Source organism: Rhineura floridana, chromosome 16 (assembly GCF_030035675.1).
Source record: "Rhineura floridana isolate rRhiFlo1 chromosome 16, rRhiFlo1.hap2, whole genome shotgun sequence".
Lineage (NCBI taxonomy): Eukaryota > Metazoa > Chordata > Lepidosauria > Squamata > Rhineuridae > Rhineura > Rhineura floridana.
This window is the reverse complement of record NC_084495.1, coordinates 20182395-20208259: the sequence shown is the minus strand read 5'-3', so window position 1 is coordinate 20208259 and position 25865 is coordinate 20182395. Positions and strand designations below refer to the sequence as shown.

Genomic DNA, 25865 nt, shown 5'->3' with positions numbered 1-25865 from the left:
GAACACGAGGAAGGGAAACAGGCAAGCATGCTGTGACTATGCTTGCTCAAAGAGGGACTGTGGTTCAAATGGGTGAATGGACTAGAGGCTAAGGCTGTGTACTCCATACATTTGAAGCACATGATTTCCCCCAAAGAATCTCGGGAACAGTAGTTTACCCCTTCAATTCCCAGCCCTTTTAACAAATTATACCTCCAAGGATTCTCTGGGGAAAGTCATGTGCTTTAAATGTATGGTGTGTGTGCAGCCATAGAGTTTGAAGGGGTCTTAGAGGTCATCTAGTCCAAGCCTCTGTCCAGTGCAGGATCTGCAATGCAGGATGCACCTACTATATCCCTGAGAGATGGCAGCATGACCTCTGCTTAAATCCCTCCAGTGACAGAGAGCTCATCCCTTCCTGTGGCAGTCTGTTCCACAGCTCCTTCCGTTAGGAAGTTTTCCCTAATGTTTTACTGAAATCTGATTTCACTACAATTTCCACCACTTGGTTGTAGTCCTGCCCTCCAGTCCAGAGCAACAGAGAACAAGATGCTACTTTTTTATATACTCAGGGGGCCAGTTCATCCCATCTGGACGCACCATCCTGTGATGATTCTCTTAGCCGATGTGTAAACCTTCTCCAGCGAAAAGTATTGGATCTGGCAACAGCCAGTGTGAACACTCTATCCATGGCAATTTATTGCATGGGATGTTGGCACATTCACACATATACAAGGCCAAAGAGAGAGAGAGAGAGAGAGAGAGAGAGAGAGAGAGACACCCTGTGCTTTGAGGAGCTGCCTAAGAGGCAGCTATTAACAGGTAATGCTTTTCCTGGCATAAAGATGTGCAGTGGGGGGGGGGGTCCCTTATAGAAGTGTTCTTCCCAATAAATGGGGCAGAGGAAAATAAAATAAAGTTGGTGAGAGGCAGAAGGAGGTAGCTACTTCAGGTGTCATTGCTGGAGGGCTGGCAGCAGGGCCAGGTGATAGAGAACAGAGCGGTATGAGCCACAGAGCCCACCCTGCACCCCCTAAGCTACCCTAATGCCCTCAGGTGAATTTGAGGATGCTTCCCTGTGTCATCAGTACTGAAGTAACACTCTCACCTGGGGGCAACTTCTGAATGAAGACTGGGCAGAAGACAACCATCCTTTGCCTCAGGCAGCAAAATGCACGGGTCTGAGGGCCAGATTCTTATCTAGACAACCCTCCGAGGGCCACGTGGGGGCCCCAAAAGCCAAGTTGGCCTATCCAGTAAGACTGTCCTGCTGGGGGGATGTAAGCCTTAGAGGGGTGTCCAGGGCATTTGCCTTGGCACACTCCTAGTGGGAGGGGGGTATCTGAGCAAACCGGGGGGGGGATTCCCTTGGGAATGTTCGAAGGGGACAGAAGGAAGGGGGGTTTAGTATCTAAGTTCAAGGATGGAGAGGGGGAAGCCACTTGATGGGAGAACTCGGGAACTGCAGTATGGGGGGGTGGCGGGGGTGTCAAATGGCCCTGTTAGAGGCGGGGCGATCCCTAGATGGGCGGAGGGTCGGGAGAAGGAGGTGGGAGTTGCTCTTCCTAGCGGGGGCGTCCTTCGCTCGTCGCCGGAGGAGGCTGCGCCGCTGCTGTGTGGGGCTTGGGGTGGGGTGAGGGGGAAGGACGGCTGCACGAGGAGGAGGAGGGGGGGCGTGTGGAGGCAACAGCCACATGACCGGGCGGGCTGGGAGCCAAGGCGGCCGGTCTGGGTCTCCCCCGACGCCCGCCTACAAATGCAGGCGGGCCTCGGCGGGAGCGGGCGCAATCGCTGCTGCTGCTCGCAGTGTGACTGTTGCAGGCGCAGCCGGCTGGCGTGGCTCGGCCCTCGGCGGCGGCGCGATGGGCGTGCGGCGCTGGCTGCTGGCGCTGCTCCTTCTCTGGCTGGCTCTCAGCCCCGGCTCTGGAGGTGGGTGGCTGCTGGCCTTGACCCGGGCGGGCGGGCGGCAGGGAGACCCCGCACTTGTTGCCTGCACGCACGCACGCACACCGGGCTGGGTAGGTGGCTGGTCTCTGGGCAGCGGGCAGCAGGCTCGGGATCGCCGCGCTCGCCTCGTCCTTGCAAGGCAGCGCGCCTACCGCAGCGGCCGTCCGTCGTCCCCTTTCCTCCCTCGCCCTTGCCTTGCCGTCGGGGCACGCTCTCGGCCGGGAGGGGCTGTGCCAGGCGGCGCGCCGCCCGCCTGCCCCCGTCTCTGGTTACTCGCGAGACAGCCAAGAAGCAACGGCCTGGCACGGACAGCGAGATGGCGGGCGGGCCGGCTGGCAGCAATGCCCGGCCTCCGTGGCCCGCTGCGGCGCCCCTGGGTGGCAGCGCTTGTTGCAGCGAGATCGGGAAGCCTGCCCCCCAAAGCGTGCATGCTTCCCTGCAAGCGAGCCCTCTGGGTTTTGAGCCGCCCCAGTGCTACCGTGTCGCCATGGGCTGGGGGATCATAAATAACTTCAGCCAAACCTGGCCTTGCTGGGCTGGCACAGGCTGCAGGGATTGCACCTGTTAGCAGGCATTAGATTGGCAGAAGTTCAACAGGTGAAGGCCGCCTGCACCCTCTGCTTGGGAAGACTTTTATCTGTTGAATATCTGCCTTATAGCAGCCACTTGACTGGCAGAAGTTCCATGGTGAAGGTTGTGCACCCTCTGCTGGAGAATACTTTGTCTGTTGAATGTCCCCCTTTTAGCAACTGCATGACTGGCAGAAGCTCAACAGGTGAAGGCCTCCGCTGGGTAAGACTTCATTTGTTGAATGTCTGCCTTTTAGCAGAAGTTCAACAGGTGAAGGCTATGCATACTTTGCTGGGAAACATTAATCTGTTGAATTCCTGGCTGTCCTTCTAAAGAAGAGGCACAGGACCAGCGTGGGGTGGAGGGAACGGGCTGGGAAAATGTGGCAGCTTTCAGCCTAGGGAATCTTTGCAACTTGGGAAATGGTTTTCAAAGTAGCAGAAAGGTTGGTAGGTTGGCTGGAGAGGGTTTCCAGTTGGGAACGTTGAAGGTGCACCTTTGAAGTCTCCATTACCTGTGGTGGTAGGTAGTTAAAGAGTCAGTGATGATGGGGAGGCTTTGTGCTGCCCTTAGGGGCTTAAAGAGCAACAGCTGACAGGCAGAACACCTGACTTTCCTGCTCCCTGTCAGCAGATGCCACAGAATTGCAGCCAACAGGAGAATGCAGCACGTCTCCCTCTTGGCACAGCCAGGCCCAGCTTGCCCAGAGTGGTGCATTCGAGTGCCACTTAATGGCCAGGCTGGGGTGGAAAGCAAGAGGCTGGCACCAGCCTGCTCTTTCCAGTGATTTAAAAGCTGGTGTTGCTTGCCAGATGCTGTCAGTCTGGAAATGTCCCTGTGTGTGTGCTTGGATTCTTTTGTGCTTAATGGTTACTGGTAAGGTTGATTTGAGCCTTAGTCTTGAGACCCATCTCTAGTGCTGGAATTCCACCCTGGGCACTGTGGAGAAGCAGTGCCTCTGAGCATGGGCAGAGAACGCTGTGTCCCCTTCTCTAATATGTAGTCAGCATCCCCACATATGGGAACAAATGAGGAGCAAGATGTGTGGTTTCTAATTAGGACTGAGCCACTGCACATATCTATCCTCTACTCTCCCCCCCTTCCACCTGGCTTTTCGTCTTGTGATCTTTCTGGTGTTATCATTTCCTTCAATTTGTGCCCCACATTGGCTATGTAGGGAGCTGGCATGGGCATTTTGTAAGCAACAGGGGCTGAGATAGCATCCCAAAGGGGATGGAGACAGCCAAAGTGGTGAGGTAGTGGGTTAAAGGTTGCTGAAATAGACTAATCTCAGCATTCAACCATCTTGGAGAGGAGAAAAAGGCTGTTTGCACCCTCCCTTCTATTGAATCTGTCATTTAAAGCTTTTGAATGCATAATAAGCCAGACTCCATTGGCATCTTAACCCTCACTGAATATGCACGTGTGTCAGATTTCAAACTGCCTGATAAATATGTGCTTAGAATGCAACATGTGATGGGAAACGGGGATTTTTCACCTTGATCCAATTTGGACAATTGTATCCATGAACAAGCCTTGTGTTGGGTGTGCCCCCCCCAGCACAAGTAAGTTAAAGCAGAAGTCTTCCATTAACCATAGTTTCTCATTTAGTCCAAACTTGGAAACTATGGTTACCAGGTTGGGAATGAGCCAGGATCTTAAATCAAGTTCAAATCACGTTTTATGATCCTGACTCGTTCCATACACTTGTTGCTTCAGGCAATTTATTTATTAAACATTCATCTTGATAACTTGCACAAAAGATTACATCCAGTTAAGTCCTGCTCAGAGTAAACCCAATGAAATTAATGAACCTGAGGTAGTTGTGTCAGTTAACTTTGATGGGTCAACTCTGAGTAGAACTAGCATTAGATACAAGCCGAAGTTTCCAGGGAGGTTATATGATACTGCATCAAGCAACTGTTAACCCCCCCTCTCCAGTACATTTTCCTGTTGTTTTCCTCACAGCAAAATATCTGGGGTGGTTTTGTTTTGTTTTGTTGGTGAGTGGGTGTGTTTGTTGTACAAGAACACCAAGTCAACTTTAATTGCACCACCGGAATTTGCCAGTATGTGATTGAATCCCACCCCAAAATAGTGACAGTGTGGAAGCACCCCTGGTAACCATAGTTTCCTGGTTCTGAGGAAATGGGGAAACCATGGTTAATTGGAGACTTCTGGTTTTAACTTCCTCACACCAAGGAGGAAAGGGGCAGCTCATCAGAGCCGCAGGATGGATGCATGTTAGTTTATTAAGCCCAGATACAGTTGTACATATGATATAAAAACCTTGCATGCACCACAGCTGCTCATTAGTACAAAACAACAAAAGCTGTAATTTATAAAGCTGTTGAAGATGCTTAAATATCAGTAATGGTTACAGTGCTAACCCTGCAAGGAAGGCTTGTATTATCCTTATATTGCGGATATGGGGGCTGAGACATAGAGATGATGCCTTACCCAAAGACATCTGGGGTGTGAATGGCAGGGATGAGATTTGAACTCATGACTGACTCATTTACTGTGATCCTACATGCTCTTACCTGGGAGTAGGGCTGGAAGGATCTGTCAATTTTGGTTCTCTTCGTTTCTCATTTTTTCCAGTCTTTCATTCGATTTTCCACATTTCTGCAGCAATTTGTGATTTTTTTTAAAAAATCCTCATGAGAATTCTCTAGTATTTTGGTGAGAATTTCTCCTACTAAACACATTCTTGAATGCAGTTTTGACTAGCTTGCACATTTTTGCAAGCAATTTATGTTAACTAATATATTCATTTTTATGCACACTTTCCCTTAATATTTTATCAAACATTGCTTAGTTGGAGAACTGCATTGCAAAATCTGGAGAAGTACAAATTTCAAAGGATGGCTGTGTTTCGATTCTCATGCTATTTCAGAAAATGCAAATTTAATAAATTCAGCTTTAAATGCAAACTGAATCAATTTTTTTTGGCAATTCCTACCTGGGAGTAAGGTCCATTGAAAACCGCAGGATCAATTTCAAAGGACAAATGCTTGGGATTGGGCTGTCAGTTCCTTAGCTGCTGATGGCATGCTTTACAATCCACACCGAAGGCACTCCTCTGTAATGTGTGAAGATGTGGCTCTGAGTAGCAGCATTAGAATGGGAGGCTGTGAGCAACAGCTGTTTGTGATCAGCTGCCTAGGAGGGTGAGCAAAGCATGTCGGGAGGGAAGTGTGAGGGAGGAGAGAATTAATGCTGAGGATAAATGAGGGTGGAAGATGAACTTGTGATTGTGCCCCTTAAAAAAGAAAAATAGATGCCTTAATTAGAAGTATGGAGGACAGGCCTGTAGTGGTCATTTCCTCCAGCTGGCCCCCTAAATCCTACAGGTCAGCTGTGCAGATAAGTTGCCTCCCTTGTGCAAACATCAGTCTTTGTAGTGTTTCCCCTTGAGGTGTGTTTTGTGTGCCTATGCCCTACTTTTCAGCAGTTGTATTTGACTGGAAGTCCTGATGAGAGCTGGAGAAAGCAAAAGTCTCCCATGTCCTGATTGTCAAGAGCACGGGACGATTTAAGGTCTCCTACTGAAGAATTTGGAAATAAATAGGCCTTATTGCAGGGGTGGGAAACTGTGGCCCTCCAGATGTTGCTGGACTGCAGCTCCCATCGTTCCTGACCACCTGCCATGTTGGCTGGGGCTCATGGGAGTTAAAGTCCAACAACATCAGGAGAGCCATGGGCCCCCACCCTTCTTATGAGATGGGAAGGGTTTTACTCTGTTAGGAACATAGGAAGCTGCCTTAAACTGAGTCAGTTGCTCTGTCTAGCTCAGTACTGACCACGCTGACTGCCAGCAGCTCTCAAGGTTTTCAGACAAGAGATTTACCAGTCCTAACTGGAAGTGGTGGGGATTGAACCTGGGACTTCCTGTGTGCAAGGCAGATGCTGTAGCACTGGGCTGCAGCCTTTTTCTTTCTCAGAAAGCCAAGCTGGTGCTCTTCCTTCAAGGTGGATACAGACAGACATTGTGTCTTAAGCGTTTTTCTGTGTTGCTCACTGCACGCTAACGGTGAACGGGTTGATTTCCCCTCCATTAAATCCACAGATGTGCATGTACTTTGGGGAAGTGCCTTAGCTCTCCCCCAAAGTGCACCAGCTAAACTTGTGGAAGGATGGGAACAAAATCCTCCAGGGGGGGTTGTCTCTGGGGCTGGGATTTGTATTCCAGTCAGAGCCTGCTCCTCTGCTGTGCCGTTGGGTGGCGTCAACTGGCCTATTACACAGAGCATGGGAAAGCAATTGGTGTGGGATGTGTTTTCCTAGGAACTCCACATAGTGCCCTGAACCTTACCAGGAAGACTTTTTAAGGGTACATGCTCCATAGAAGGATAGTTAATCTGTGTTAGATTGTTGCACTTTAACCATTTTTGGCATGCGTACTGTCATGATAGTTAAAGAATGCTAAAAGGATGGAATTTTTATTTATTTATTATTTATGTATTTATTAGATTTATATGCTGGCCTTCTTCCCAGTAGGAACCCAGGGCGGCATTTTTAAGATGTGTATATATAGTGCAGATTACTAATCCAGGTTAGTACAGAACCAGAGCAATTCTAGGTTAATTAAACTGGAGTCCCACTGGTTTGCATTGTGGATGTGACATCAGGTACCCTTTTCCTGACTTTACACAAAGAATAAGACATCAAATGGCAAGTGCCGTAAAATCAGGAAATGGCCTTTCCTCCAACCCTTTGTCAGATATTTGAAATATAGAATTCTTATCCTAGTTTGAAGTTGATGATTGCCATTAATTTGTATGGTGGTCTACAGAGTGCAAGAGGGAAGGTCCCTGCCCAAAAGTATATGCAATTTAAAATTTGACCCAGGAAAAACAGAGAAAGAGGAGAGAATCTTACACATCCAGAAGCACAAGGAACATGAGATGAGGTACTTGCAAATTATTCACAAGTTTGGTAATCTCACAGTCTTCTTCCAATCACTACAGTTCAAAAATGCATAGCAAAACTGAGACTTGGGGCCTAATAATATGTGATGCTAAATGAATCGCTGGATTCTTAAATTTAGCTTTCCTTTAACTGTATCTGATGTTATTGTTTACTTTAAATAGTAGCTGCCATGGTTTCTAACCCCCACCCCCACCCCCAAAAACTTTGCTTTTGTTATCTGCTGGAGAAGAGCTTCTCATTGAAGCTCCTGTTAGTTGCCCTGAAAGAGGAAGGGTGTCTTCACACAGCACAGTGCAATGTACCCACTAGAAAAAAGGACTGGGTAACATCATTGAAGCAGGTAGGTCTATCTCTTGGTCACTACTATGCATGAGAGCCAGTGGGGCAACCCAGAGATGGTATGCTGCTGTTGATCAGATGCTGAATTTTAACAGGGGTGTCTTCCATGCAGCAGTTGATTGGGGACTCAGTCCTCTTCGCACATCCAAGTTTTTTGCAGCATCTGCACAATGTTCTCACCAAACTACCATCCCATCTTTCACTCCCCCAATTAATCTGGATTTATCATTTCTGCATTGTTTTTCTTTCTACCGGATTTTTTATGGAAACGGAAAATCCATATTAAATGGGGAAATAATACAGGATGTCACTTTGATGAGGGGAACATCTTGCAGATGATGCACCAAACTTGCATGCTTCAGCTGCGGCACTGACTCCCAAGATTGCTTGCTCACCATACATTTAAAGCCCCCCCCCCAAAATCGCGGGAACTCTAGTTTGTTGCTGGGAATTATAGCTGTGTGAGGGGTAAACTACAGTTCGCAAGATTCTTGGGTGTGTGTGTTAAGTATTTGGTGTATTCACAGCCCACAACAAACTGCTGTGTTGAAGCACCCAGGGAGCGGGCACCCCATAGATCAACTCTGAGCATGTTGCTGAGGTCATTGTTTGTGATAGTTTGTCTCCGGGAGGCATTTCTGCATGGAAATGAAACACTCCTTCATATAGCCAATCCTTGTGCAATTCAACAGCAAAAATAAATAAAATTGCATTTCTTCAGGGCAGAGCAAAGACAATACCATTTAGGCAGTGTCCTTGTCATTTTCCCCATCACTGAACTCGACTTGGACTGTCGCCATGGGTCCTTATTTAAAGAAAAGAGCCTCTGATGCTGCTTCCAGTAGCAACGTGTCTAGTTCTGGTGCGTGTCAGGCGGATGCCTGCCGCCATGCAGGTCTGGCCGATGGGCCTTTGTTGACAGGAATTTGATGCTCTTCCTCCCTCCCTGCCCCCCTCACCCTCAAATAACAGCCCAGACAAAGCGCTTTTCATGGCAATAACAAACACCATGCTATCAAGGCAGCACAGTCTAGAAAGGAGTGTCAAGACAACATTCCCAAGCAGGTCCAGAAAAGTGCCATCTCCACTGCGGCATGGCCTGCAAAGGGCATCTTCGCCTACTCACACTGGGAATGAGCTTCCCAGTCAGTTACCATACCTAAGTGCTCCCCCCCGCCTTGCCTTTAGTACCGTAAGTACTGGTGTTATAGGAAGAAAATGGTGGTGGCTGCCTCTAGATGACCACTTTATTGAGACCTGAATCTCCATCAGAGGGATTAAAGGCCACATGGCCTGTGCTGGAATGTTGGATGCTGGTGGATTAAATTAGGCCTCATCTGCGCTATACATTTAAAGCACAGTTATACTACTTTAAACACAGTCATGGCTTCTTCCAAAGAATCTTGAGAATTGTGGCTTGTTAATGGTGCTGAGAGATGTTAGGAGATCCCTCTTCCCCCAACAGTGCTGTAATTCCCAGAGTGGTTTAACAATCAATCCCTCTTTCCAGGGAACTCTGAGAATCGTAGTTCTGTGAGGGGGACGGGTCTCCTAACAGCTCTCAGCAGCCTTTACAAACTACATTTCCCAGGATTGTTTGGGGAAAGCCATGACTGTGTTTTAAGTGGTATAACATTTTAAATGTATAGCGCAGATGGGGCCTAATGGAAGCCTTCGCTGACTTGGTGCCCTCCAAATGCTGTTGGACTCCAGCTCCCATCATCCCTGACTATTGGTCATTCTGGCTGGGGCTGATGGAAGTTGGAGTTCAACACCGTGTAGGGGGGCCACAGTTCCCCATAGCTGCCCTTCTGTAACTAAGTCTGTTGTTATGTGCCTTCAAGTAGATTACGACTTATGGCGACCCTATGAATCGGTGACCTCCAAGAGCATCTGTTATGAACCACCCTGTTCAGATCTTGTAAGTTCAGGTCTGTGGCTTCCTTTATGGAGTCAATCCATCTCTTGTTTGGCCTTCCTCTTTTTCTACTCCCTTCTGTTTTTCCCAGCACTATTGTCTTTTCTAGTGAATCAGGTCTTCTCATTGTGTGTCCAAAGTATGATAACCTCAATTTCATCATTTTAGCTTCTAGTGACAGTTCTGGTTTAATTTGTTCTAACACCCAATTATTTGTCTTTTTCGCGGTCCATAGTATGCGCAAAGCTGTCCTCCAACACCACATTTCAAATGAGTTGATTTTTCTCTTACCAGCTTTTTTCACTGTCCAACTTTCACATCCATACATAGAAATCGGGAATACCATGGTCTGAACGATCCTGACTTTGGTGTAACTAAGTCAACAAATGTGTAATTGGAGTGATTTGCGCATTCTTTCCCTGTTTAGCACTGTCTCCATTTCCCTCCCCTTTCTGTTGTTTTCCCTGTGTTGAATTTTCAGATTGTGAGCTCCTTGGGGCAGGGACCTGCCCTCTTGTACGCTATAAAATGCCATGCACATTAATGATGTGGTATAAAATCCCAGTGAGGATTCTGGCATTTGATGTACAGTGTGTAGCGTACTGTGGACTAGCCAAGAGAAGTGACAGAGGTGGAGTTGAAGGAACCTTTTCCCATATGGTGTGGCCTACTAGGAAATAGTTTAGCACTGAATGGCTCCTGTTTGGAGTAATTCAGGAAATGGGCCTTGTGGCTTGGGCTCGTTGCCATGACTACCGGACACTTTGCCTCAAACAGTCCGAAGAAGCCAGGCCATAATGTTGGAGTGTGCTGGAGAATTCTAGATGCAGTTGGTCCACTGATTTGGGCAGGGACCGTCTAGGAGGAAAGGAGTTGAACTACCATGTCTACTGCAGGGCTTCAGCAAACAGAGCAGTATTTTTCTCAGTGGGGCTAATTTTTCTGCGTAGAGCCAATGAGGTGGTGGGGGAGGGGAACTTCCCCTGGGACCTGTGTGGTCCAGTGGTTAGAGCAGTGATTCTCAAATGGTGTGCCCAGGCACACTGGTGCGCTATAAGAGGTGACTAGGTGTGCCTCAAATGTTATGAAAGTATATTTTAAAAATGAGAAGAAACCCGTTTGTATAGGGTAAGTAATATTTTCTATAGGTTATATTTATTCATAGTTTAAAATATATTAATATATTTTTAATTTTGTACACGAAGTGCGCCAGAAAAATTTTATATGTTTTACAGTGCGCCGCGAACCAAAAAAGTTTGAGAGCCACTGGGTTAGAGTGTCAGGTTAAGTCCCATCTGCACTATACTGGACAGATCACTGGGTGGAAGAATGTTTTAAAACTGTAACGTTGTTTTAGAATGTTTTTAAACTGTTTTAGAATGCTTTTCTTTTTGTTGTTGTTAGGTCCAAACCCAGCACGCAAGCCGTCACTGTCTACTCAGCTCACATCCACCCGGGAAGGTGCGGAGTTGAGAGCAAGCATCTATTGCCAGAGGCCAGGAAATAACACACAATATTACCTTTGCAAAGGGGTCCCAAGACCTGCGAGCGAATTGCCTTTCAGAAGTGGGAACCCCGTTTATTGAAATACAGTAGATTATATAGGTTCCCCAGTGGTTACAAAAATGGGGAGCAGACATCATAAAGAATAGAAAACATTGCTAGACATAGTAATATCTAAGATATGGAAAAAGGGGTGCTTAGGATAGCAAAAGCCAGGAACATCTTGCTTCTTTTAGACATGGGCTTGCATAGTTTCTACTTTATATCAAGTCAGTAATATTTCCATACCCAACATTGCTGTTAAATTGTTTTGTTGTGTTTGCCTCCCTGGGCTCCTGCAGAAGGAATGGCAGGGTATGCATTTAATAGATAAATAAATAATGTACATCTAAAGCAGTATTATATCACTTTAAAGAGTCATGGTTTATCTCAAAGCATCCTGGGAACCGTAGTTATTTAAGAGTGCTGACAGTTGTTAGGAGACCCCTATTCCCTTCACAGAACTACAGCTGCCAGGGTTTCCTGGGAAGAGGGATTGATTGTTCAACCACTTTGGTAACGGTAGCTCTTTGAAGGGGTCTCTTAGCTCTCTGCACCCTTCACAAACTACAGTTCCCATGATTGTTTGGGAGGTTAGCCATGACTGTTGAAGTGGTGTAATACTGCTTTAAACCTATAGTGCCGATGGGATGGTCCTGGTTTGAATCTCTGCTCATCTGCAAAGCTCATTGGGTGACCTTGGGCCAGTCACCATCTCTTAGCCTAATTCACCTAACAGGGTTGTTGTTGTGAGGATAAAATGGTCAAGGGGACGGAGAGAGACATGTGCTTCTCCTGAGCTCTTTGGAGGAAGGGTAGGATATAAATGTGTTACAGGACAAGAAGCTGTGGTGCGAAGCAGTTCTGCATTTAAGTGAGCAACCATCCTGACCTCTAACTGTCCTATCATATTTACAATCAAAGCAATGAAATGGGTAGTTAGTTTATTCCCCCTTTCACTTACACATTTTGTGAATGGGAAATTGTTGTCTGCACTAGCAAGGGTTGATTTCAGCCAAACCTCAGACCTAGGCCCTGTGTTGGATATGATTGGTAAAGAGTGCTCCTAGCCATGCATAGAGTGTGTTTCTTGCCTCACTGAGTGACTGCATCCCATCCTCATGCTCTTTAAAAGATATGGGGACATGGCTTCCAGATCAGTGGTTGCGAACTCTTTTAATCCCTCACCCCATAAGAAATAAAACAGTTCTGTTTGGGTGATTGTGAACATGGCGCTTGCAGTTTGCACTTCCTACGGATGAGCATGCCTGTTCATGCCTGTGTTGCATTAGATGCTGCTGGATTCATGCCTGTGTTGTGTTAGATGCTGGCACAGTATAGACTTTTCAGCCCTGTGTAAGGAGAAGGCAAGGAGGGTTTTTTTGTATCATGTCCAAGGCACACCACTCATCTCATCTGGCCCACGACTGTCAGTAGCTCTCCAAGATCTCAATCAGAGATTCTTTAGAGCAGGAGTGTGCAGAAGGTCGAGCAGGATCTACTGGTAGATTGTCTGGTGATTTGCAATGGACCATCAAGGATTTCTGACTCCTGGTTGCTTAACAATAGCAACAACAAAATCACCCCTAATTACACTGCTAAAATGAAGGGAGCTTGAGGGTGGGAGTAACCAGGAGTGCATTTTTTCTGTTCTGGAACTCAAAACTACTACCTGGGTTCAGAATTCTTTAATTTAAAGTGCATGACTTTTGCATCATGCCCCAGGAGGTGAACCTTGGGGTTCTAGTAAAAACCAAAGCAGATTTTGTAAGCCTGAAATCTACCCATTCCTGGATTAGAGTTTCCAGAAATAGAATCGGCAGCCTTTTGTATGCAAAGCATGTGTTCTGTTGCTGAGTTCCAGCCTCATCTTCAGGAGGCAATGCAAATTTACGAGAACTGGAACAGGTTCAGAGGAGGGCAACAAGGATGATCAGGACTGGAAACAAAGCCCTATGAGAAAAAGTTGAAAGAAGTGGGCATGTTTAGCCTTGAGAAGAGAAGACTGCGTGGAGATGTGATAGCACTCTTCTGAGTACTTGAAAGGTTGCCACACAGAGGAGGGCCAGGATCTCTTCTCGATCGTCCCAAAGTGCAGGACACAGAATAATGTACTCAAGTTGCAGGAAGCCAAATTTTGGCTGAATATCAGGAAAAACTTCCTGTTAGAGCAGTATGACAATGGAAGCAATTACTTAGGGAGGTGGTGGGCTCTCCAACACAGGAGGGCTTCAAAGGCAGCTGGACAGCCACCTGTTGGGCATGTTTTAAGTTGGATTTTTGCATTGAGCAGGGGGTTGGACTCGACGGCCTTATAGGTCCCTTCCAACTCTACTATTCTGTGATTCTAGGAGAAGGGGGTGCTTGTATGCAGTATTGCAGGGATATGGAGCCTCAGGCCCGCAGGCCAGGTGTGGCCCTCCAGGCCTCTGCATCTGGTCCTTGGGACTCTACCCAGGCCATACCCCTCCCCAGCCATGCCACTGCTTCCCAGACGACATCCCTTACTGGTGCTTTCCACCCTCCTGGAGTGTTTTTGCCTGGCTGGAATGTGTCCTTGGACTCTGATAATGCCTCAGAGCTTGGAAAAGTTACTTTTTTGAACTACAACTCCCATCAGCCCAATCCAGTGGCCATGCTGGCTGGGGCTGATGGGAGTTGTTCAAAAAAGTAACTTTTCCAAGCTCTGCTCTTGCTTGCCTGGATGGAGGATAGAGAGGGGAGAGTGAATGTGGGTAGAAACTAGTCTACTGTCAAAGCTAACACATTAGTTCCTCTGCACGCCTTTGCCTGTAGTCCCACCCACCGTGGCCATGTGGCCCCTAGAAGATTGCCCAGAAGGAAGTGTGGACCTCAAGCTGAACTATGTTCCACACCTCTGGTGTCCTGGATTTGATCCTGACTCCATGCAGGCCACACAGAGCAACAAGGATTGAAACAGAAGGGAGTGGAAGTGGAGTACTGGGGATAAATAGCGAGAAGGAGCTTGTGTGACCAGATTAGGTCAGGAGACCCTGGGAGATTCCAGAAATATCATCTCTTTCTCCTTTTTCCTGATGCTTCCTCCTTAAAAGGAAGGAAATGGATGACATGCACGTGAAGGAGCAGAGTCCTTCCTTCTCACAGGTACATCTTTTTTTCTGGGGCCCTGAAAGTCTGCCCTCGCATCACTTCAGTGTGGTCAATATCAGTAGCCAGCTTTTATGGGCTCTAGGATCATGCCCTTCCAAAAGGCTTGAAACACTTGTTTCAGCACGTGCTTTTCCTAATGTGCTCTTCTGGGACATGCATGCAGTTTTATGGCCACCTTACATCACTTCCAAATTGAGCGCTCACTGGTAAAAATGCTCAAATCTGGTTGGTGATTGAATGCTGAGCCATGTGCACATGTGTCACTAGATCCGGACGGTGTGTGGCCTGTGATTTCGTGGCCTTGCTTTGAAAGTGAACTTGGTAGTTCAGCTTCTTGAGGATCTCCGTCTTTAAAAGAAGGCAGGTTTCTAGTTCTTAAGCTGTGAAGGTGGTTTCAGTCAAATCGGAAACCCAAAGGGAGAGGGTAAGGTGAGATTTCCAGTGACGTAGGAATAGGGACCCATCTATAACTCCTTTTAATCTGCAATCTAACCCCCTCGTGTGTCCATTTATTCCCCAGCATCCATATGACGTCCCCCACCATTTCTGACTTTCTCCTAGTTAAACCTGCACTTCCCCTACCCTGCAATACTGTACCACAATTATTTTTTTCTGTCCTGATTATTAACCGGTCTAACCTCTGTAGTGAGGATGTCTTTCCCTGCTTTTTTGTATTATGGGTGGATGATGTTAGATCCCACCATCTGTCCATGCTGCCTCCTCCTTTCTTATAGTTCATTCCTGCTTCCAGTACTGAACCAGGGTACTTCCTCATTATGGCTTCTGTAGCTGTATCGCATTGCTTTAAAAAACAAACAAAACTACTCTATTTGCAATCAAAAGTAAAATCAAATGTTTAATGAATCACGTTTCCACTTAAAAGCTATTTTGTGATAATATTTATGCAAACAGAGGCTAATGGACTTTATTGAAAACATGACAAATTTGCACATGCGCGTTAATTCAGAAAGTCAGATATACATTTTTGCGCTCTTTTGGAAAAGCGTGGGAAAAGCAAAGTACCATTCTGGACCAATCACCATATAGAGGTGGACTTAGGGTTGTGATTAATGCAGAAGCAAATTAGACCAAAAAAAATAATGCTCATGTGTATGGATGTGAAAATTTGGGTTTTAAAAAATAAATCTGAGCACAAACAGAACATGTACAGATCTCAAGGCCACCAACCTAATATGGAAAATACGGATTTTGAGGTTAGATATGGATGGGCCCTACGTTTTTGTAGCTCTTTGCCCCTTTTCATGACTAGCAGAAACAATTATGCAAATACACCAACGTGCCTAATTGGGGATCATAGAATTCAGTTTTCCTTGGTGTGTGACTTTGACTTTTCTCCCTCTTGTGATTTATTACTTAGATCTCAGCTGTATGTATAAACTGTCCCTTTTTTTTGAGGGTGGAGAATGGAGTATCATGTCTGATGAAAGCTCTTTCTCTGTTGCGTTTGGTTTGTAATGACTATTCCACACATGCAACAAACCTTCATTTGATGCATCTGATGAAGTGGACTCTAGTCTATGAAAGTTAATTATTTCATTTAACAAAATGCATATATACTGTGTACTAGAACAAAAGAGCTCTGAGCGGTTTAGAAGACAATCTAAAATACTAATTTAAAATACGAGTAAGAACAAACATTAAAAACTACATAAAGTGTTAAAATATAAAATCAGATCAGTAAACTTAAAACAGTTATACCTACTAAAACCACATGTCAAAATTACACAGCTGGGTAGGCTCGATGGAACAAAAACTTTAGCAGGCACCAAAAAAATACAGTGTAATATCATTGGGCAGAGAGTTCCAAAGTGTGGGTGCTGCCACACTGAAAGATCAATTTCTTGCAAGCGTGGAACAAAGCATTTTGTGGCACTTCTAAAAGTACCAGTTCCACAGCTCTGAAGTGGTTGAGTGGGCACGTATGGGGTGAGGCCATCCTTTAAGTAAACTAGTCCTAAGCTGTTGAAGGCTTTATATACCAATAGCAACACTTTGAATTTGGCCTGATAACAAATCAGCAGCCAGTACAGATCTATTTTGCTATATGCTATAAAGCTTATCCTGTAATAACGTTTGTTGAGGTGCTACAAAATTTTTGATTTCAGTTGATCTTGCCGTTATCAACTGTCAAAAGGTACAATGGCCAACTTACCCTTACAGCAGGGATGGGGAATATGTCCTTGCTTAGATGTTATTGCTCTTAACTCCCATCAGGCTCAGGCAGCATGCCCAATAGTCAGGGTTGTTAGGAGTTGGAAGTCCAGCAATATGTGATGGGCCGTAAGTTCCCCTTCTCTGCCTTAAAAGGACAATACCATGCCACACAATTAGATACATTTGATGGAGAGATGCCTGTTGTCTTTTAAGTATGGATTAAGGATATGCTAGGCACCTTGTACACTTTGAGAATGTAAGCCTTGCATCTGTCTAGTTAAGTACAGTTAGAGGATATGAAAATATGGAATATCTGTGGAATATCTGCCAAGTTCTTCTGTAGCTTACCTTGTTCTGTCATGAACTGATTTGTGCCCAGGTGTATGCGTGTTAACACTTCACATACATGCACATTGTTTGATATGCAGTTCACAATTCAGTGTCCTGATATTCTCAGGTCTCCCCCTTCCCAAAACAAGATTCTAGTCCTTATTGTCGCAGACAGTTTTTGCGTTAGAAGTGGCGTGGTTAAATGAGGCATCATTGGTCTTGGCGTACGCACACGTTTCTCTTGTCTCAATGCTGCTGTTTGTCAAATAGGCTTTTGAAGCGCTGTGGAGATTTGTTTATCAGAGGTAACGGTAGGACAGATGCAGACACACCACAGACAAAAGTGTCTCTCTCTGTCGCAAACCACCTTCAACACTCGGGCAGAAAGGGGGAACACCCTGTCTCCAGCCTTGAAAGTAGGTTGAAATATTCCAGGCTTGTGCTCCAAATTAATTTGCTTGGATGGCAGTTGGAGAGATGTGGGGTAGTAATAGTTACAAAGAGCTTGTAATTCATCTGATAATAGCAGCAATGTTATGTGCATAGCTCAACATGGAGGGGTAGGGGAAATGTGCAGTCTTCTACAATTACACAAAAGTTATGTAAATGCCGTGACATCAGAGAAAATGGAGAAATATGAAGTCCTTTATATTATCTAAAATGGGTGGGGAAACTGTGGCCCTCGAGATATTGTTGGACATCAGCCCCAGGCAGCCTGGCCAATGGCCAGGGATGATGAGAGTTGTAGTCCAGCAACATCTGTAGGGCCACAGGTTCACCACCTCTGCTTTAAAGCAGCCTTCCCCAATCTGGGACACTCCAGATGTTTTGGGCTACATCCCCCACCATCTCTGACCATTGGTCCAATAACATCTGGCAGACACTGGGTTGGTAAAGGCTTATTGTTGCAGCCAAGGTTTGAGAGTTGGAAGTGAGAAATTTTGGGTGCATTTTCCACTTGGTAACTTCCTGCTTCCTTCCCCCTTCTTAGGCCCTCTGTCTGAGGCATCCGATGGGAAAGAACCTGGAGAAGCGCGCGTCTTGAACCTGGTGCACCCCAAGAGGATTCGGAGTGCTGTGGGGCATCGGCAGAATGGCTGGCGGAAGTACCGGCGTCCCCGTCCCCGTCTCTCTCACAAAGGGCCTATGCCGTTCTAGCACAGGTAGAAAACGCAGGCTCTGCTGGTGGACTGGGAGAAGTAGGGTGGGCAATTGCAAAGAAACACAGGAACGTACAAAACTGCCGTACACTGAGTTAGACCATTGGTCTATCTAGATCAGTATCATCTGTGCTACTCTTCTTCAGCCTTGGGTCGCCAGATGTTGCTGGTCTACAACTCCCATCAACCCCAGCCAGCTTAGCCAGTGGTGAAGGATGATGGGAGTTGTAGTCCAGCAACATCTGGGGATCCAAGGCTGAAGAACAGTGATCTCTATGCTGACTGACAGTGGCCGTCCAGGGTTTCAGACAAGGAGTCTTCTGGAGATGCTGGGGATTGAACCTGGGACCTTCTGCGTGCAAAGCAGTTGCTCTGTCGCTGATGATTGGGGACCAAACAGAGCAAAGATGAAGAGTGTTGTGGTCCTCTGGCAACAGCTGTGGTAGAGCGAGGATCTTATTGTGGCCTTTCCCAAGGCATGGGGAGAAGACAAAATAGTGTATGGTTTCCCCTCCCACCCCAAACTGGGCCTAAATAGCAAGATCCCCTGGTAGCAACTGCATTTGAGTTTTGGGGGTGGGTGGTTGTTGGCAGTTTGCCTAGCACTCTGTGTCCAGAAGGAGGATGCTAGATAGATGTCCAGATATTATTTATTTATTGGTATTTTTAAGCCACTTTTCTGGGCAAGCCCTTCCAAAGTGACCTACAACATTTAAAATCCCCACAATGGGTGAACAATGAGAAACAAGCCTGTAAACAAAACAGAACAGATAAAAGGAGTATCAGCTAAACCAGGGATAGGGTTGGGGTTCGCTGCCTGGTACCCATCTGCTTGTATTCCGATTGTTAGATCCTGATCCATCCTATTTTTGTTCCTGCATGCATTGGTGCTTGCCGATTCAATCAGCTGTTGTTTTTTGGGGTGGAAAAAAATGTAATTTTTGGCATAAATGTCTATGTAAATGATCATGGTGTTTCACATGGTTTATTTTTTCCTATTTATCACACCTACACTGTTACAAATGCATCAAGCTAGAGGAAATTACAAAGATAATTATGTAAAATTGGGGGGGAAATTTGGAGGGCAAAATCTGTGCCGATTACAGCCGCAGCCCACTGCAAGAAGTCAGTGCTGGCCCCAAAAGATGGCGGACTGTCAAATTCCGTCAGAATCCGGTACTAAATTGGATTTAGCAGATATTCTCCCCCATTCCTAACCAGGGGTTCCCAAACAGTGGTCTGTGGACCAGTAGTGGTCAATGGTCAGCTGGTCTGAAGGCACATAGGGCCAGCTCCCTGCTGAAGCTAAGTAGGGTCAGGTCTGGTCAGTGCCTGGATGGGAGACCACCTGGGAACCATATGAAGGCCGCCTTGGGTTTCTATCATGAAACGAAAGGCGGGGTATAAATATAATAAATAAATAAATAAAATAATGAGAAATAAAAGAAGCAATAAACATACAATTAAAAATTCGACAGCTCCTAGTGCAGTGCATGACAATTACTGCAACAGGCAGAAAAACCATTAATTGGTACGCCAACACAGTGTTTTCAAGTAGTCTGAGTGTGTGTGGGAACTTTGGGAACCACTGAACTAGACAATAAAACTGTAATCTCACACTGAACTAGAAAAAAAAACCCTGTAATCTCACACACAGAAAATGAAATATAAAACGGAAAGTTTTCAGAGATGTATTTAAGCAGTTTCCCCCTAGAAACATGGTGCCCTCTGGATGTTGGACTACAGCTCCTGCCATTCCCAGCCACCATGGCCAGTGGTCAGAGATGATGGGAATTGTAGTCTGGCCACATCTGGATGGGGAAAACTGATCTAGATTGTGTTATGATATATATTAACTGCCCACAAGATTCTTCCAGAAAAGACTGTGGTGCTGCTTATATCAGCCAAAACCAAATGGAACCTCCCTTCCAAACTGCAAAACAGAAGAGGTTGTTAGATGTGGCTCCCCATACAGGAAACCCTGTCTAGGCTTCGTCTCTCTCCTCTGACTTGGTGTTGCTTTGTCTTTGTTTGCAGGTTTGGTTCCCACCCTGGAAAGGCCGGCCTTTGTGTGTCCTCTCTGCTTGATAAACTATCTGCTTGTACAGGGCTTCCACCCCTGGTAGAAGGTGACCCCGCCAGCCTACATTGCTGCCCTGGATTGGAGGGGTGTTGTGAGCACCGTTGTTCTCTTGCATTATCTCTTAGTGTTAACTTCTACTCAGGCTGGTCTAGGCAGGTGGCACCTCCCCCCCCCCGCCTTGCCAAGTTACCATCAGCTGAGGCTTAGAGCACTTTTCCTCAACTGGCTGGGGCTGCTGGGAGTTGTAGTCCAGAACACCTGGAGGATGCCAGTTTGAGGAAGTCTGGCCTAGAGAATGCTGAGGTTACCCAGAATGAAAGGAAGATGAGGAAATGGGTCATGATGGGCCTGCAGGGATCCCTTTGCCTTGTGGAACATCCCTCACTGTTGTTTGAGGGATCAGCTAAGGCATGGCTTGTAGCGAAAGCACTCCTGTCCACCAAAGCCAGCTGCTGGGCCCCTTGTGGCGGTGGCAGAAGATGCAGCTGGCACCAGAAGGCCTTTGGTCTGTGAGAAGCACTTTGTCCAACGGAGATTTTTCACCCAGGTGTCTCAAACATCCCCTTTTGCATCCATCCCACCCACCACAGGACATTCTTAAAAGGGCAGCCATCTCCCCACCCCTCCTTGTTGAGGCTCCTGCGCTCTTGTAATGCAGCAATGCAGCAGCTAAAGCTTTTCCTCCTGGATGCAGTTCTGTGCCCGAGAAAAGCCACACCGAATGAATTTCTGCCTCTTCTATAGCTGTTCGTCCAAGAGCCCTGCCTGGGGTGGGGGGTAAGTGGCAACCCTATTCTGGGAGCTCAGCCCTGTGTCAAGTCGCAAGTCTAGACCTTTCTTGGCACCAGTAGCAGATGGTGTGGTGGGATGGCAGCACTCGCCTAACCTCTGGTCAGTTGCGTCACTGCTGCTTACAGGGAGGTAAAGGGGGAGGGGCCAGGCGATGGCAGCATGGGGCAAACACAGCAACAGAGCCAAACTGGCGCTCCCGCTGGTGCTTTTGCAATGCACTAACCTTGCACTTCCTCCTCTACCTCTTGGTAAGCAGCAGCAGGTGCCGTGACATGGCCAACAGCAGACTAGGTGAGTGCTACCCCATGACCACACCATCTACTACTGCGTGGTACAGAATTTGGACTTATTTTGGCACACGCATCCCTACCTGTAAATATGGACTGGTTTCAACAACCTCCTCTGCCAAAGACCGTCCCTCCACCTTTTCCAAAAGCAAGCTTTGACCAACCTGGGCAGGCGCCTCTCTCTGTTACAATTTGTACTCCCCGCCCTTCCACGCTGTCTCACTCCAGTGAGTGGAGCCAGGACGCACATCACCTGGCCAAGCCTATTTGGCAGCTTGGCCGGCTTTTCAAGGCAGCAGCTGCTGTAGCAGGTTATAAGGGTGCAGCGCCCATTGTCTTTGGCCACAGGGTGAGAGAGGATCCCAAGTAGTGACCTAGTGAGAGCCGGCAGGATGAAACTGTAAATCAGCAAGGGTGGGTTCAGACCTTCAACCTTGACCTTTGGCTGAGAGAACAGGGGCTTGCCTATCTGTAAGGCAGGGTTAATAATACGGGCCTCCCTTACAGGGGGTTCGTAAGGATTACTGAGGCAAATGTCTGCAAAAAGCTCTTTTGAACTTCGGTAGCACGCTGTGTTAAGTGCTAAATGTTGTTATGGACTGAGGTGGTCAGAGAGGCCTTTTGAAATTCTTTAATTCACCTTTGCTTCTGGCTTTGGAGCATGTTAAGCACTCAAGGGGGTGCATCAGGGGGTGAACCTGCTGTCTGTTTTGCACTGGGGGGTGGCTTAGGCCAAGGGGACTCGCTGTGAGGAAATACCATGTGGGGGTGTGAAGGAGCCTGGTGTGGAAGCTCACCTCTGCATAACCTTTTTCAGGTGGCTGTTGACTTTCTTTGTACAAAAACACTAATTTATACCAGCTGGGGACATCTTACTGTGTCACATCTTCGTTGGTAACTGGGTTTTTTGTGTTTGTGTGTGACTGTAAAGATTTGTTCTATGTAAATATAGCTTTATAATAAAGAGATATGAAAACAATAAATCCTTATTTAATTTTTCTGTGGGGAGTTGCAGGCTGTGTTTTCTCCTTCCTCTTCCTTGTCCGCCTCACTTTTTGAGGAGGCCACCGATGGGCTGAGCCATTACAACAGAGATGGAGACCCTCAGGCCTGGGGGCCAAATATGGCCCTCCAAGCCTCTCCCTCTGGCCCTCAGAACTCCCCCTGGGCCATCCCCCCTCTCCCCAGAACCCATCCCTCACCGGCCCTGCTTTGCAGCCTGAGCGTTTTTGCCTGGCTGGAATGTGCCCTGGAACACTGATAATCTTCTTGCGTGCCTGGATGGAGGACAGAGAGGGGTGTTAGAAGTGTGTATAGAAACTCATCTATTGTACAAAGGTAACATTTGCATTCATTGCCCTGCCCGCTTTGGTTCTGGCCACATCCACCAGCGGCATGACACCCTCAAGTTTGCCCAGAAGGGAATGCGGCCCTTGAGCTGAAAAAAGGTTTCCTCCCTCTGGAATTGGAGCCTTCGTTTGGCACAGAGAAAGAGCAGTTCAGGTTATTTCTCCATTAGGCCCAGCATTGTCTATGCCAGTGGTTCTCAAACTTTTTTGGTTCGCGGCGCACTGTAAAATATATAAAAAATTCCTGGCGCACTTCATGTACAAAATTAAAAATATATTAATATATTTTAAACTATGAATAAAAATAACTTAATAATATACTTTCATAATATACGCGGCACACCTAGCCACCTCTTGCGGCGCACCAGTGTGCCCTGGCGCACCGTTTGAGAATCACTGGTCTATGCGAACAGGCAGTGGCTCTCCAAGGTTCCTAGCAGATGGATCCTTCCCATTATCAGCTACCTAATCCTTTTAACCAGAGATGGCTGGAACCTGTAACCTTCTATGTGCAAAACGTGTGCTCTGGCACTGAGCTCTAGGCCCCTTCCGCAGGGCTTTCTGCAGTATTCTTTCCCCATCAGCTCTGCAGTATGCGATGAGGATTCAGACGCAGATCCTCTCATAGCCTAAGCGAGGAAAACGGCCCTAGACTAGCAACACCAATTTCCTTTATCTTTGCTGGGACTGCCTTGAGGCTGACTTATTATGGCAGGCTTGGGGAACCTTTGGCCCTGAACTACAACTCCCATCATCTCTGGCTATTGGCCATGCTTGCTGGGGCTGGTGAGAGTTGTAGTTCAGCAGCATCTGGAGGGGCAAAGGTTCCCTACACCTGTGTTAACAGGAGTTGGCCAAGACCCAGGGAAAGAGGAGGGGTAGACCTGGCTCCTGGAGGCAATACCACTGTTTAGTTTACTGTACAATATTGCTTCCCACTGAAAAAGTCCCAAAGCTATATACAACCAAGTAAAAATGCAATAATAAAATCACATAAGCGTTATTAAAAGCACGTTTAGCAATACATCATTGGAGCTGCCCAAAGGCTGGGGAAAACAACAATGTCTTTGGCACTTAAACACTTACGTGGTTGATGCCAGGCAGGCCTTCCTAGGGAGAGCATTTCATTAATGTGGGGGCAGGCCTGTTCTCTTGTCCACATCTTCTGGACTTCCCTCAGAGGTTGTACATAGAGAAGGGCTACAAAATATGATCTTGGGGTCTGTGAAGGTGGGGAAGGGTGGTGGGTGGTGAAATACATTCATTATCATCATCATCACAAATTTATTTATACCCCGCCTTTCGGCCAAAGGCCCTCAAGGCGGCTTACAAAGAAAAATAAACAGAAGTATAAAAATACATCAATGAAAGCAATACAATTTACAAAAATTAAACTAAATAACAAGTAACATTATTAAGAAAAAAAAGGTCCAGGAAAGAAACTCAGAACTGAAGACCTTGTATTGGTTGAAATCCATTACGGTGGAAGGGAAAGAGTGGGAAGACAAATTGTATGAGTACACTCTAATGTAGGGGAAACTCTGGCTGTCCAGCTGTCCAGCTCCAGCAACCATCGGGTGGCCACACTAGCTGGGCACTGAGGGGAGTTGGAATCCAACAGCACCTGGGGGTGTGTGTCACAGGTTCCTTACCCCCAACTCTGATGTTAAGGCTAAAAAACTTTGTAAGACTAAAGGAAGACAGCATTTTTCTTAAACTGAAAAGATCAATTCTTCATCTGATGAGAGAATTCTGTTCAATATAAGAACATAAGAACCTGCTGGATCAGGCCAGTGGCCCATCTGGATCAGCATCCCATTCTCATGGAAGCCAACCAGATGTCTATGGGAAGCCAGCAAGCAGGACCTGAGTCCCAGCAGCCGTTCCCAACCAATGCGCCTCCAGATGTTGTTGGACCACAACTCCCATCAGCCTCAGCCAGCATTGCCAATGGTCAGGAAAGATGGGAGTTGTGGTCCAACAACATCTGGAGGCACACTGGTTGGGAAAGGCTGCCTGAGTGCAACAGCACTCTCCCCTCCTGCAGTTTCCAGCGACTGGCATTCAGAAGCATACTGCCTGATTATGGAGGCAGAGCATAACTATTATGGTTAGTAGCCATTGATAGCATCCTCCTCCACATGTTTGCCTAATCCTCTTAAAGCCATCCAATTTGGTAGCCATCACTGCCTTCTTTGAGAGCGAATTCCAGAGTTTAACTATGCACTTGCATGAAGAAATGCTTTCTTTTGTCTGTCCTGACTCTTCTAACATTCAGCTTCATTTGATGTCCATGAGTTCTAGTGCTATGAGAGAAGGAGAAACATATTTTCTCCATCCACTTTCTCCATGCCATGCCCAATTTTATACACTTCTATTGTGGCACCTCTTACTTACCTTTCCTCTGAACCAAAAAGCCCCAAATGCTGCAACCTTTCTTCATAGTGGAGTTGCTCCATCCCCCTGATCATGTTGATTGTTCTTTTCTAAACCCTTTCTAACTCTACAACATAAGGTGAGGTGTCCAGAACTGTAAACAGTACTCCAAATGCAGCCGCACCATCTATTTATATAACGGCATTATGACATTGACAGTTTTATTTTCAGTACCTTTCCTAATGATCCTTTGCATGGAATTCACCCTTTTGGTTGTTGTAATACGTTGCAACCTCCTCTCCTTTCCTTCATATCCCAAATTCTGAAGGAGCCCATTTCCCTTTGTAAGCAGCCATTGGGGGAGCTGCTTGGAATACAATTAGGGGTGAGTGTGGGAAGAAGAATTTGTCAAATAAATCTTCCTATCTCAGAAACTGCATACAAAAATTCTAACGTTTAAGAACACAGGAATCTGCCTTTATACTGAGACCACCTAGCTCAGTATTACCACACTGATTGGCAGTGGCTTTCCAGGGTTTCAGGTAGGGGGTCTTTCTTTGCCCTGCCTGTAGATGCCGCGGATTGAATCTGGGACCTTCTGCATGCAAAGCAGATACTCCGCCACTGCATGGGTTCCTTCAGGAAAATTCAATAAATAATAGCCCTCCTGCTAAGATCCTGCCTCCTCAATATTTTCCAATTTTGATACTTAGATTTAAGGGGGGGGGGTGACCGAAAGGGTAGGAAGTACTGCTTTTGGCAAGATGAAACCTACCATTTATTGCCCGTTATTCGGAAGGCACCACTGGAAGGATGCTTCCAATGCTTAGTAAAAACACATCTCTTTGCTTGGACTTTCCCTGACCATTAATACTGGTTTCAGCTGTGCTACGTTTTTAATGATGTGAGGCTTGCTTTTTAAAAACGGGATATGATTTAAAGTCTACTTTT

At 46.6% G+C, this 25865-nt stretch overlaps 1 protein-coding gene across 1 annotated transcript; it reads left to right on the top strand.

The window, feature by feature from the left end:
• Positions 1 to 1655: 1655 nt before the first annotated feature.
• Positions 1656 to 22172, top strand: APLN (apelin). Its single transcript, XM_061598384.1, has 3 exons — positions 1656 to 1908; positions 17859 to 18030; positions 20065 to 22172. Exons 1-2 carry the CDS (start codon positions 1674 to 1676, stop codon positions 18023 to 18025), a joined length of 402 nt encoding a protein of 133 aa, XP_061454368.1. The 5' UTR covers positions 1656 to 1673; the 3' UTR covers positions 18026 to 18030; positions 20065 to 22172.
• The last annotated feature ends 3693 nt before the right edge of the window (positions 22173 to 25865 follow it).

Excerpts from the sequence above, each read along its gene's own strand:
- APLN (XM_061598384.1), top strand. The coding sequence starts at position 1,674 with ATGACCGGGCGGGCTGGGAGCCAAGGCGGCCGGTCTGGGTCTCCCCCG. Across the intron at positions 1,909-17,858 it reads TCTCAGCCCCGGCTCTGGAG|GCCCTCTGTCTGAGGCATCC; the intron begins GTGGGTGGCTGC and ends CCCCCTTCTTAG.